A 12,247-nucleotide genomic window follows, 5' to 3' on the forward strand; every position below is an offset into this window, starting at 1 on the left:
TGCTTCACACAGAATAGCACAGCACAGTATAATCCCTTCAGCCCACCAAGTTGTGCTGACCTTTTAACCTACTCCAAGATCAATCTAATCATTCCCTCCTACATAGCCCTCTGTTGTTCTTCTTCATCAATTTAGCTAGGGAAGAGTTTCTTAAATTTCCCCAATATATCTGTCTCTGCCTCCACCCTGGCAGTGTACACCACTGTGTGTTTAAAAAAAAACTACCTCTGACATCCCCTATACTTTCCTCCAGCTACCTCAAAATTATGCCCCATGTTGCCGCCATACTACTGACATCCAGACAATCCCAAAACCAACACAGAACCAAGCGAAGATGGGTGTCTCTTATTCTGTGACTGTCTTCTTGAATGAAAACTGGCTACTGGTGTGATTTTTGTTTTTAATTGCTATTTCTCTTGGCACGTGCTTCCAGCATGCAACAAGGGAAAATGTTCTTCTTTGTGGGAATTACGATGGCAATAGTCCAGGGAGGATATGCTCGGAGGATTAAACCTGGAAACGAGGTCAAAGCGGTGAAGAGGGTAAGTGATAAAGGGATGTTATGGGAAGAGCGTTAACCACACTAGCGAGTGTGCTGATACTGGAAGATTTCCAGTAAAATAAACGCTGAGCTCACAAAGGCAAATTGGAGGTTTTTGTTGTGGCACCACTCAGCCAGATTTTAAATCTTCCTCCTATATGCTGATTCGTCATCACTGTTGATTGGGCCAATGACTGTGGCGTCGTCAGTAAACTTAAAAAACTTTACAATATGGCATCAGAATTGCACTATGAACTCCGTCTCAAGCTGTAATAGTGTCATGCAATAGCTATGCTGTTGTGGCACCCAAAAATATGGTGACCCTGACGTGTATGAGGCATAAGGAGCCGTTGGACATGCTTAAGTTAGATAGATAGATACTTTATTCATCCCCAAGGGGAAATTCAAACATTTTTCCAGTGTCCCATACACTTATAGTAGCAAAATTAATTACCTATAGTATTTAACTCAGTATAAATATGATATGCATCTAAAATCACCCTCCCAAAAAACATTAATAAATAGCTTTTAAAAAGTTCTTAAATAGTTTACTAAAGTGCATTGAGTGGTAACTTAAGCTCAGTCCTAACCCCGGTTAACATGTCTTGCCCCTGGTGGTTGAATTGTAGAGCCGAATGGCGTTGGGAAGTAATGATCTCTTCATCCTGTCTGAGGAGCATTGCATTGACAGCAACCTGCCGCTGAAGCTGCTTCTCTGTCTCTGGATGGTGCTGTGCAGAAGTTGCTGTCCGTGGAGGGTTGGAGACTGAGCGGAGGTATGATAGAATCTGATGGTTTTGAGAGGCATGGATAGATAGATAGAGTCTCTTTCCCGGAATCATTCATAAATCCGATGGCTGAGAAGAAGCTTTTCCTAAAACTTAGATCATGTGCCTCCGTACCTCCTCTGCAATGGTAGTAATGAGAAGAAATGGTCCTGGATGGTGAAAACCACCTTCTGGGCATCACCTTTTGACGACGACCCCAATGGTGTCTCTGTGTGTGTGCGTGTGTGTGTGTGTGTGTGTGTGTCTCACCCACTTCCTTAACCAGTTCTGTAAACAGCGATGGGTGGGACAAAACCAACAGTGTAATAGCAAAAATAACTCACTACTTTACTCACTATATCTTTTCCATACAGGCGATATCTCTTCTGATCCCGGGTTTCCTCATCATCGGCTGGACCAGTTCAGTGATGCTCCTGTATATTGGGCTCCTCTTTTACTCGTGCGGTAGGTTACCTCGGATGCTACTCACCAGACTTGCTTTTACAAAGCTCAGCACGTCAGGGAAACCAGCCCCCCCCTCTTCTCGCTGCCTCAGTAAAGCAGTCAGCATAATCAAAGACTCCCCAACCACCCCAGGTAATCTCTGCTCCCCCTTTCCACTGGGCAGAAGATACAAAAGCCTGAAAGCATGTCCCCCAAGTTCAATGCCACTGTGATAGGACTAATAAATGGACCCCTTGGTACAATAAGATGAATTCCTCCCCTCACAGTATACCTTATTGTGGCCTTGCACCTCGTTGTCTCCCTGGATTGTACTTTCTCTGTAACACTTTATTCTGAATTGTTACTGTTTCCATTTGAACTATCTCAAAGCACTGTTGTAATGAAATGATCTGCATGGATGATGCAAAACAAAATTTTTCACTTGGCACTTTTGATAATAATATATTAATTTACCGTAGCATCTTTAACATTATAATACGGTGAGAGAGGGAAAAGGGGATGGGGAATGGCGGGGGTGCAGCATTACCAGAAATTCGAGAAATCCATGTTTATGCCGTCAGGTTGGAGGCTACCCAGACAATATAAGGCACTGCTCCTCCAATCTCAGTGTGGCCTCATCACGACGGTAAAGAAAGCCATGGAGAGGCATATCAGAATGGGTACAGGAAGTGGAATTAAAATGGGCAGCAACTGGGAGATCCCGCTTTTTCTGGCGGACGGAGTGTAGATGCTCGGTGAAGCGGTCTCCCAGTCTGCGTTGGCTCTCACCCAATATACAGAAGCACTGGGCACGGTATATGACCCCAACAGACTCACAGGTGAAGTGTCATCTCTCCTGGAAGGCCTGTTTGGGACCCTGAATGGTAGTGAGGGAGGAGGTGTAGGGCAAAACTTTAAGGTATTTGGAAGAAAGTATAGAGAGGGTTAACAGAGCAGCGAGTGCCTGGAGTGCCCTGCTAGGGGTGGATACATAAGGGACATTTAAGAGACTCTTTGACAGGCATGTGGATGAAAGTAAAACGGAGGGCTGTGTAGATTGATCTTGGAGTGGGTTAAAGAGGCAGCTGAAGTGCATATGTTCTAAGGGCCTAAACTCAGGAATTTCAACCCAAACCATGCCAATTATTTTTCTTCCTGAATTGATCCTTAAAACCAGTATCTTTGACTTCTTGCAGGGGAAGGAAGCTTCAGTGGAGGAATTACAATTTAGTTTAATGTCACTGGCATATGTCATGAAATTTGTGGTTTGCAGCAGCAGTATTTGACAATATATAATAATAAAAATGTATAAATTACAATAAGAAATGTATATTAAAAATAAATTAGAGCAAGAAGAGAGTTAAAAAACAGTGAGGTAGTATCCATAGGTTCATTGTCCATTCAGAAATCTGATGGCAAAGGGAGAAACTTCCTGAAATGTTGAGTGTGTGTCTTCAGGCTCCTGCACCACCACCTTGATGGTAGCAATGGAAGACGGCATGTCCTGGGTGGTGGGGATCCTTAATGATGGATGCCACCTTTTTGCTGTGTTGCCTTTTGAAGATGACCTTGATGCTGAGGAGGCTAATGCCCATGACAGATCTGATTGAGTTTACAATTCTCTTTAGCTTTTTCCTATCCTGTACAGTGGCCCCTCCACACCAGATGGTGATGCAACTGATGTTTGAAGGATCTTGGCCCAAAGGGTTTACCTCCATAGATGGTGCTTGATCTGCTGAATTCCTTCACAATTTTGTGTGAGTTGTTTTGAATTTCCAGCATCTGCAGAATCTCTTGTGTTTATAACCTTGGTCTGATTTTTGCTTCCCTTCCAGCTGCTGCTGTTGTCATTCCCTGCCTATCTGCCGTGGTAGCCGGATATGGTAAGTGTTGGGAGTGTCTTGGTGCTCTTGGCTTGATCAAAGCACCAGTATTTTCTACTGCTTTCAACATGGGAATGGAGAGGTTCAGAAGGGACAACACTTATTTCTCTGGAACGCCATAAAGTTTAGTACCCCCATAGCTTTGAGAGCCATTCCCAAACCCCTACCTTGACGTCATCTGAAGACTAGGGCAGCAAGTGTTTAGGAAAGTTGTATCACCTTCAGGTTCCCATTTTGGGTGGCACTGGAGCATAGTGGTAAAGATAATGCTTTGCAGTGCCAGCAATCAGAATTCAATTTCCCATCACTGTGTAAGGGGCTTGTACGTTCTCCCCATGGACTGCATGAGTTTCCTCTGGGTGCTCTGGTTTCCTCCTACATTCCAAAGCTGTATGGATTAGTAGTTTAGTAAGTTGTTTACACACTATGTTGGCGCTGGAAGCACAGCAAAACTTGTGGGCTGTCTTTGGTACATACTTGGACTGTTTTAGACTATAAGACAATGAGACAAAGGAGTGGGGTTAGGCCATTTGGCCCGTCAAGTCTGTTCTGCCATTTGATCTCTATGTTTTGATGTACATGTGACAAATAAAACTAATCTCTTTATCTCTAACATTGCTCCATTTGGTGGGTGGTAAGGTGGTGGAAGGGAGTGTAAAGCACTCCTTCCCTCTGCTAACCTGCAGGTCACCCTTGGGCAAAGTGTAGCACCTGTTTACCCCCCGATCAGGGTCATGTGAAGCCATGGGAGCAGTTGGTGCAGATCACAAGTCCTGGTTATGTGATCACTGACGCCAGGCAGACAATCTCTGAAGACTATTGATAATGGCTGGGGTCACCCATCTTGTAAAGACACTGCCCAAAAGGCAGTGGCAAACCATTTCTGTAGAAAAATTTGCCAGTAACAATCATGGTTATACAACATGGCAATTGACGATGATGCTCCCTTTGGAAGTGCATCCTTTCGTCATTTCATTGTTACCTTGTGTTCTGCAAATATCTTCCTCCCATGCAGTACAGTGTCTCAGAGTAATTCAACATCATCATCTTAACCTAATCTGATGATGGGTATTAAATGATGCAAAGGCCTGTTTCATGGTTCATCCCCAGCAGCAGTGTGACACAGGCCTTGATCTACGGGCCGTTCCCAAGGACACACAGGGAAATGAACATCAAGTGCTGGGGGCAGGTCATCAAGTCAGTGAAGGACTCCCTTTGGTCTGCCAGCATGTCGAGATACCTTTGAAGGAATGGTGCCAAATGGTACCATTCCAGGCTCCAGGAGTATGTGGTGAGGGATGCATTGAAGCTTGGTCCATCCTCTACAAGGGCTGAGTGGGAAAGGACCACAGTGTAGGGTTCATCTGCTACTGAAGAAGGAGGGGCCAGATTGGGTGAGGAAGCTTCTCGATTATTGTAGTACTGTACCACCAAAGGAGGCCACACGAGTGGCGACGTTCCTACTGATTTTAAGCAATATAATTGTACACTACTTAATGCATTGGCTATGAGTGTATGAGTGAAAAGGCATTGCACAGTTTATTGTAATTTTTAAAGATTAATGTTTTGAAATGTTTTAATTTTGAATTTAAAAAAAAGTATCCCAACAAATGAATAATTAAGAAGTATTTACAGCAGATAGTACAGGCAAGATTACTGGTCTCTCTGTGATGTTCAATGGTGGCAATTTAATGATGGCATTAAGGGGTCTTGCTCTTACTGGGGGTGGTCATTGCCTTGGATAATGTTACCTGCCAGACCCTTGCTGAATGTTGATCAGCAGTAATGGAAACTGAACTCTCTGCAATTGTTAACATCCACACTCCTGTAATGGAGGGGAAGTCACTGATGGAGTATTGGTCATAGAGCACTATAGCACAGAAATAGGCCATTCAGCTCATTGTCCATACCAAACTGTTGTTCTGCCTAATCTCATTGACCCATACCTAGATCATAGCCCTCCATACCCCTCCTGTCCATGTACTTATCCAAACTTCTCTTAAATGTTGGAACTGAACACACAACACGGAGACCAGAGTTTGTTGTAAAACTGTGGACAGGATGATAAGAGGAATAGATAAAACTCACCTACCTGTTTAAGAGCCACTGAATCATGCTGCAGCTCTATAAAGCCCTGGTTAGCCCTGGTTGTGTTTGGACCCTCTTAAGACGTGGAAGCTAATTAGGGAGGGTGCGGAGGAGATTTACCAGGATACGGAGGAGATTTACCAGGATGCTGCCTGGATTAAAGAGCATGTTGAATGAGCTAGAGCTTTTCTCTTTGGAGTGACAGAGGATGAGAGGTGATTTGATAGAAGTGTGTGTACAAGATGATAAGAAGCATAGTTAGTGTAGACAGCCAGTGCCTTTTTCCCCAGGGTGGAAATGGCTAATAAGACGAGGCATAGTTTTATAGGGGAGATGTAAGATGCAGGCTTTTTTTACACAGAGAATGGTGGGTGCATGGAATGTGCTGCCAGAGGTGATTGATAATTTAGCTGCAAACTATGTGCTGGAAGAACCCAGCAGCATCTGAAGGGTGCAGGGGAAGGAATTGTCAACATTTAAGGTCTAAATCTTGTATCAGGACATCAGTTGTTGATGGGTGTGCAGGACACAGCAGACGACAAGGGTACCTTCATCAATCAATGCAGGCTGGAGAACTGAGAATGACAGGCATAGAACTGGGGAGAGAGGGAGTAGGTCAGGCACTTAGGTAGAAAATTGTTCCAATGATTGTGAATTTTAGAAATGCAGTGTCTGCCGAGATGGCCTGTTTTCGTGCTGTAATTGTTATATGGTTATAGTGTCTGAAAGGACTGCAAATTACATTGCCAAATAGATGTTAATGATTGATGCCACGTACAGTGCGGTACAGACCCTTCTAGCCCAATGAGCCCATGCTACCCAATTACATACATCTGACCAGTTGTAACCTGTACATCTTTGGAATGTAGGAGGAGAAGTGAGCACTTGGAAGAAACCCATGCTGTTATAGGTAGAGCATACAAACTCCTTACAGAGGTGGAATTGAAGCAGGGGCGCTGGCACTGTAATGGAGTTATGCTAACTGCTACACTACCATGGCACCCGTAATAGTATCCAAGCAATTATCAAATGAGGTGATAGAAATAACGAATGTGATTGTGGAACAGATGTTACACTGAACAATGGGATTAATATGAAGCTGTAAGGACATTATTGCTCAGCTGTTATGATTCTAGCTTGAGGGTTACAAGTTGAGTCAAGACTTAGTCGTAGAGCGCAAGATATAAGACCATCAGCTCATCTAGTCCAAGCTGAACTGTTAATCTGCCTAGTCCCATTATCCATACCCCTCCCCTTCATGTACTTATGCAAACTTCTCTTAAATGTTGCATCCCACCCACATCCTCTATCTCCACAGGCAACTTGGTCCACACTCTCACCACCCTCTGTGTGAAGAAGCTTTTCTTCATGCTCCCCTTGAACATTTTACCTTTCATCCTTAACACATGACCTGTAATAAATAAGTATCCTTTGCTAGCAGTGGGGAAAATTGTTAGGGAAGGGTGTGAAAAAATAGTAATTTTTAAATGGAGCTGATTTCTTTTAAGGTGCAGCCAATCAAAAAGGAACAGTAATGGGAATACTTCGTAGTCTGGGGGCTCTAGCCCGAGCCTTGGGACCAACCTTAGCAGCTACAGGTGAGAAATTACTCGGCTTCATTTGTTGCTTTCATGGGTTTCAGGATTGAAATTCCTGATTACATTCAGTTAATGGCAGGACAAGGATTTCTTCATTAGCACATGGGAGTCTCTGCTCCAGTGGTGAGAATTGCATTTAATTAAAGAACTTGGAGAGATCTGAAGTGTACATTTAACTATATGTCATGGATGCACTTTATGTTAACTTGTACAGCTACAGATTTTATTTGTAAATATTGTGTGCTGTATGTGATATACAGTACGTACTGTGCTTTTCACCTTGGTTTCAGAGGAATGTTGCTTTCTTTAGCTGTCTACATATGTATGGTTGAATGACAGTGAACTTGAAAAAGTTCCCAATAAACTTCACAAAGAAAAATTACAATGCAAAATTTGCTATGGATTTACAAGGAACATGACTCAAAGCTTGGATTTATGAAAGTAATTAGATGTTGAAGGCTTGACCGCTAATAGTGAAACAATTAAATTTAGCAATGCACAGGAAAGTCATTGTTCTCTTGTACTCTGTATTACCATGTAACTTTGGAGGAGTGCATTAAATTCCAATGTGGAGGGAGGGATAAGAGACTACTGATGCTGGAATCTGGAGCAACAAACAATCTGCAGAAGGAAAAGTCGACGATTCCTTTCCCACCAGCTGGCTGAGTTTCTTAGACTGTTGCCTCATATTCTCCAGTTTCGCTTTGTGTGGAGTGGAGGGAGAAAGGGCATATATCTAATTTTCTACATAAAGTTAAATATTTGATCTTTTACTGACCTTTAAGGCAGTATATTCCAAACTTTAAACACTAACTTAGTAAGAAATTTTCTTCTTACTAATTATTCACCAATGAGAGGGAACTTGATGATGGTGAGGACAATATGAGTGAGGTTGATGTTCTGGAGCATGTTGATATTAAGGGAGAGGAGGTGTTGGAGTTGTTAAAATACATTAGGACGGATAAGTCCCCGGGGCCTGATGGAATATTCTCCAGGCTGCTCCACGAGGCGAGGAAAAAGATTGCTGAGCCTCTGGCTAGGATCTTTATGTCCCTGTTGTCCACGGGAATGGTACCGGAGGATTGGAGGGAGGCAAATGTTGTCCCCTTGTTCAAAAAAGGTAATAGGGATAGTCCAGGTAATTATAGACCAGAGAGTCTTACGTCTGTTGTGGGAAAACTGTTGGAAAAGATTCTTAGGGATAAGATCTATGAGCATTTAGAGAATCATGGTCTGATCAGGGACACTCAGCATGGCTTTGTGAAGGGCAGATCATGTCTAACAAGCCTGATAGAGTTCTTTGATGAGGTGACCAGGCATATAGATGAGGGTAGTGCAGTGGATGTGATCTACATGGATTTTAGTAAGGCATTTGACAAGGTTCCACAAGGCTTAATCAGAAAGTCAGAAGGCATGGGATCCAGGGAAGTTTGGCCAGGTAGATTCAGAATTGGCTTGCCTGCAGAAGGCAGAGGGTCGTGGTGGAGGGAGTACATTCAGATTGGAGGGCTGTGACTAGTGGTGTCCCACAAAGATCTGTTCTGGGACCTCTACTTGTCGTGATTTTTATTAACAACCTGGATGTGGGGGTAGAAAGGTGGGTTGGCAAGTTTGCAGATGACACAAAGGTTGGTGGTGTTGTAAATAGTGTAGAGGATTGTCGAAGATTGCAGAGAGGCATTGATAGGATGCAGAAGTGGGCTGAGAAGTGGCAGATGGAGTTCAACCTGAAGAAGTGTGAGGTGGTACACTTTGGAAGGACAAACTCCAAGGCAGAGTACAAAGTAAGTGGCAGGATGCTTGGTAGTGTGGAAGAGCAGAGGGATCTGGGGGTACATGTCCCCAGATCCCTGAAAGTTGCCTCACAGGTAGATAGGGTAGTTAAGAAACCTTATGGGGTGTTAGCTTTCATAAGTCGAGGGATAGAGTTTAAGAGACGTGATGTAATGATGCAGCTCTATAAAACTCTGGTTAGGCTACACTTGGGAGTACTGTGCCCAGTTCTGGTCGCCTCAGTATAGGAAGGATGTGGAAGCATTGGAAAGGGTACAGAGGAGATACACCAGGATGCTGCCTGGTTTAGAGAGTATGCATTATGATCAGAGATTAAGGGAGCTAGGGCTTTACTCTTTGGAGAGGAGGAGGATGAGAGGAGACATGATAGAGGTATACAAGATATTGAGAGGAATAGATAGAGTGGACAGCCGGTGCCTCTTCCCCAGGGCACCACTGCTCAGTACAAAAGGACATGGCTTTAAGGTAAGGGGAGGGAAGTTCAAGGGGGATATTAGAGAAAGGTTTTTTACTCAGAGAGTGGTTGGTGCGTGGAATGCACTGCCTGAGTCAGTGGTGGAGGCAGATACACTAGTGAAGTTTAAGAGACTGTTAGACAAGTATATGGAGGAATTCAAGGTGGGGGTTATCTGGGAGGCAGGGTTTGAGGGTTAGTACAACATTGTGGGCTGAAGGGCCTGTAATGTGCTGTACTATTCCATTCTATTGCCAATCAACATTATACTTGACCTTAAGACGAGTTTCTCCCAGAACAAAGAACAGTACAGGCCCCTTGGCCTATGATATTGTGCTGACCTTTTAACTTACTCCAAGATCAACCTAACTCTTCCCTCCTACACAGCCCACCATTTTGTTCCTTCGTATATATGCCAATCTAAAAGTCTCTCATATGCCTCTAATGAATCTGCCATTATCACCACTCCTGGCAGGGTTTTCCATGTACCCTCTGTGTAAAGAACTAACTTCTGATATCCCCTCTATATTTTCTTCCAATCACTTTAAAATTATACCATCTCCACCAGGGGACACAGTCTACGTAGCAGGATTTTAGAGTAGGTTAAAAGGTTGGCACAACATGGTGGGCTGAATGGCCTGTAGTGTTCTAGATGGAGCAGGTGGAGAAGTTTGATACTTGCTTGTGTGCTGCAGCTAATGGACAGGGGAGGTGGTGAAGGGATTGAATGTTGTTTTTCTCTTGCAGTCTACTGGCTGGGAGGCGCTGAGCTGTGTTTCACCATGGCAGCCGCTGGCTTCCTCCTCCCTCTCGCACTTATTTCAGTTCCCAAAGCAAAGAAAAGAGAGTGATGAGAACCAGAGGATGGATACTTTGACCTATGTAAACGTCAAGAGGACAGTACAGATTCCCTTTAAGCAACCGCGGGCTGTGTTTAAAGCAAATTCTGGTGGTTGATCTTCAACATCTCCAGCTGAGAATATCACAGCATATGAAGATCAGGAAACTGCCTCCAGTAGAAATGTGGTGTTTATTAGATGAAGTACCGAGAACTTCAGGAAAGTAACTTGTTATGGGGCTCTTTCTTTCTCCTTCCTATTGATGCTGTGTGTGTATGTATTTATGGATGTGGTCTGCGTGTACGTGTATGGTCTGGTTGTGCATGGGTGGGTGGTCTACATCCCCTCCTTGGGTGGAAAAGTGCCACAGTGGAAACTTGCATTATCCCATCTGGAAGTTAACTGTTGGATTTGGGTGGTTAATAATCAGTGGATCATTAAGAGTTTCCTTACATCTGGACCCTTTTGTTTATCATATTACCCAAGTTCGGTTACTCCTGAATTTGGTTGGAATGAGATATACTCAACATCCAGCTACTGATATAATGTCCCAGGAGGGTAAAGTAATGGTCACAAGCAAAACTGTTCCAATTTGGAATTAGAAAATTAAACATTTGCAGGATTTTTCTCTTATTTACCACTTTTTAGAACATGAGTTTCAGCCTAACACTAGAGACAAGTTCAAATCTCCAGTGATAGGTACAGAAATTGCCTTCAGGAACACTAGTAATGACAACTCTCCAACAACTAGATTGTCATAAAGTCTACAGGGAAAGAAATCTGCTCTTAATCTGAGACCAGATCTTTAAATTCTGTTCAAAGTTGATTCTGGATGAATCCTAAATGCTAACCTTGACAGCAAAGCCAGGTGTCACCTTCCCCCACTACCCGTAATCACCACCAACTTCCATCACTGAGTGGTAAGCTGTGCCTTCAGATGTCTGTGTGCTTGAACTCTTTTTGCCTTCATTATCAATCTCTGGCCAGTACTTTATTCACACCTCTTTTGACCCAATTTTATATCTGTGGAAATACCTTGAAAGTTGCTCCGACAATGCAAATGACTGCTTTCCAGGTGTGTGTGCGCGATGAAATCAATACCATTTTTTAAAAAAAGCGAGAGATTTCACACATGCAATAAATCTGCTGAATCTCAGAGCACAGGTTCTCTGAGGCTTGAGAATCCGCAACTTATGTACAGCCGGCACACACAAACAAGGGTCTGGGAAACCGGCAGGATGGATTTAACAAACACTTGCGTCTCTTGCCATGTGGTTCTGACTTGTGAGGTGCTCAGGTTACAAACAGCTCATAGGTGTGCAACTTTGCCTTAACCTGGCAAGGCCCTGTCCAGCAGTTTTTTTTGGAGAAAGCCCTGGAGCCAAAAGAAGGTAGTTTTCTGGTGAAAATGTCACTTGTCTTTGGTCATTTTACTTTAACCCAGTGGGACCTCCTATTAACACGTTCATAGTTGATGAAATGTTTACTTAAAATGTTCACACATTAGGATACTCTTTAATAGTGTCTTTGTTCTATCCTGAAATCAAATGTATTTTGTACAGAATTTCAAATAAACTTCAAATATACTTTATGGACAAGACAATTACTTTTAGGAACTATCCTACTTCAGCCATACAAATTTTGGTCCTTCCTGCTCACTAATCACAGCTGAAAAGGGTCCTGCTGTAGGGTCTTGGCCTGAAACTTTATTCCTCTCCAAAAATACTGTTGGACCTGCCGAGTTTCTCTAGCGCTTTTCGTGTGATACCTTCAGGAGCCTTGGGAAATTGCATTAGACATGGTACTGATTGGCAAACATCCAGAATAAAACAGGTCAGG

The 12,247-nt window shown here is 43.3% G+C and overlaps 1 protein-coding gene across 6 annotated transcripts in view; it reads left to right on the forward strand.

Annotated features, from left to right (window-relative positions):
- Positions 1 to 12,182, forward strand: part of mfsd10 (major facilitator superfamily domain containing 10) — a 43,476-nt gene extending 31,294 nt beyond the window's left edge. For all 6 annotated transcript variants that reach the window (XM_059974157.1, XM_059974156.1, XM_059974155.1 and 3 more), the window contains 5 exons: positions 434 to 542; positions 1,683 to 1,773; positions 3,588 to 3,635; positions 7,232 to 7,321; positions 10,317 to 12,182. In XM_059974157.1, the coding sequence (XP_059830140.1) occupies positions 434 to 542; positions 1,683 to 1,773; positions 3,588 to 3,635; positions 7,232 to 7,321; positions 10,317 to 10,420 (442 nt within the window). In that variant the 3' untranslated portion in view covers positions 10,421 to 12,182. The remainder of the gene's footprint in view (positions 1 to 433; positions 543 to 1,682; positions 1,774 to 3,587; positions 3,636 to 7,231; positions 7,322 to 10,316) is intronic.
- The last annotated feature ends 65 nt before the right edge of the window (positions 12,183 to 12,247 follow it).

This window comes from Hypanus sabinus, chromosome 7 (assembly GCF_030144855.1).
Source record: "Hypanus sabinus isolate sHypSab1 chromosome 7, sHypSab1.hap1, whole genome shotgun sequence".
Lineage (NCBI taxonomy): Eukaryota > Metazoa > Chordata > Chondrichthyes > Myliobatiformes > Dasyatidae > Hypanus > Hypanus sabinus.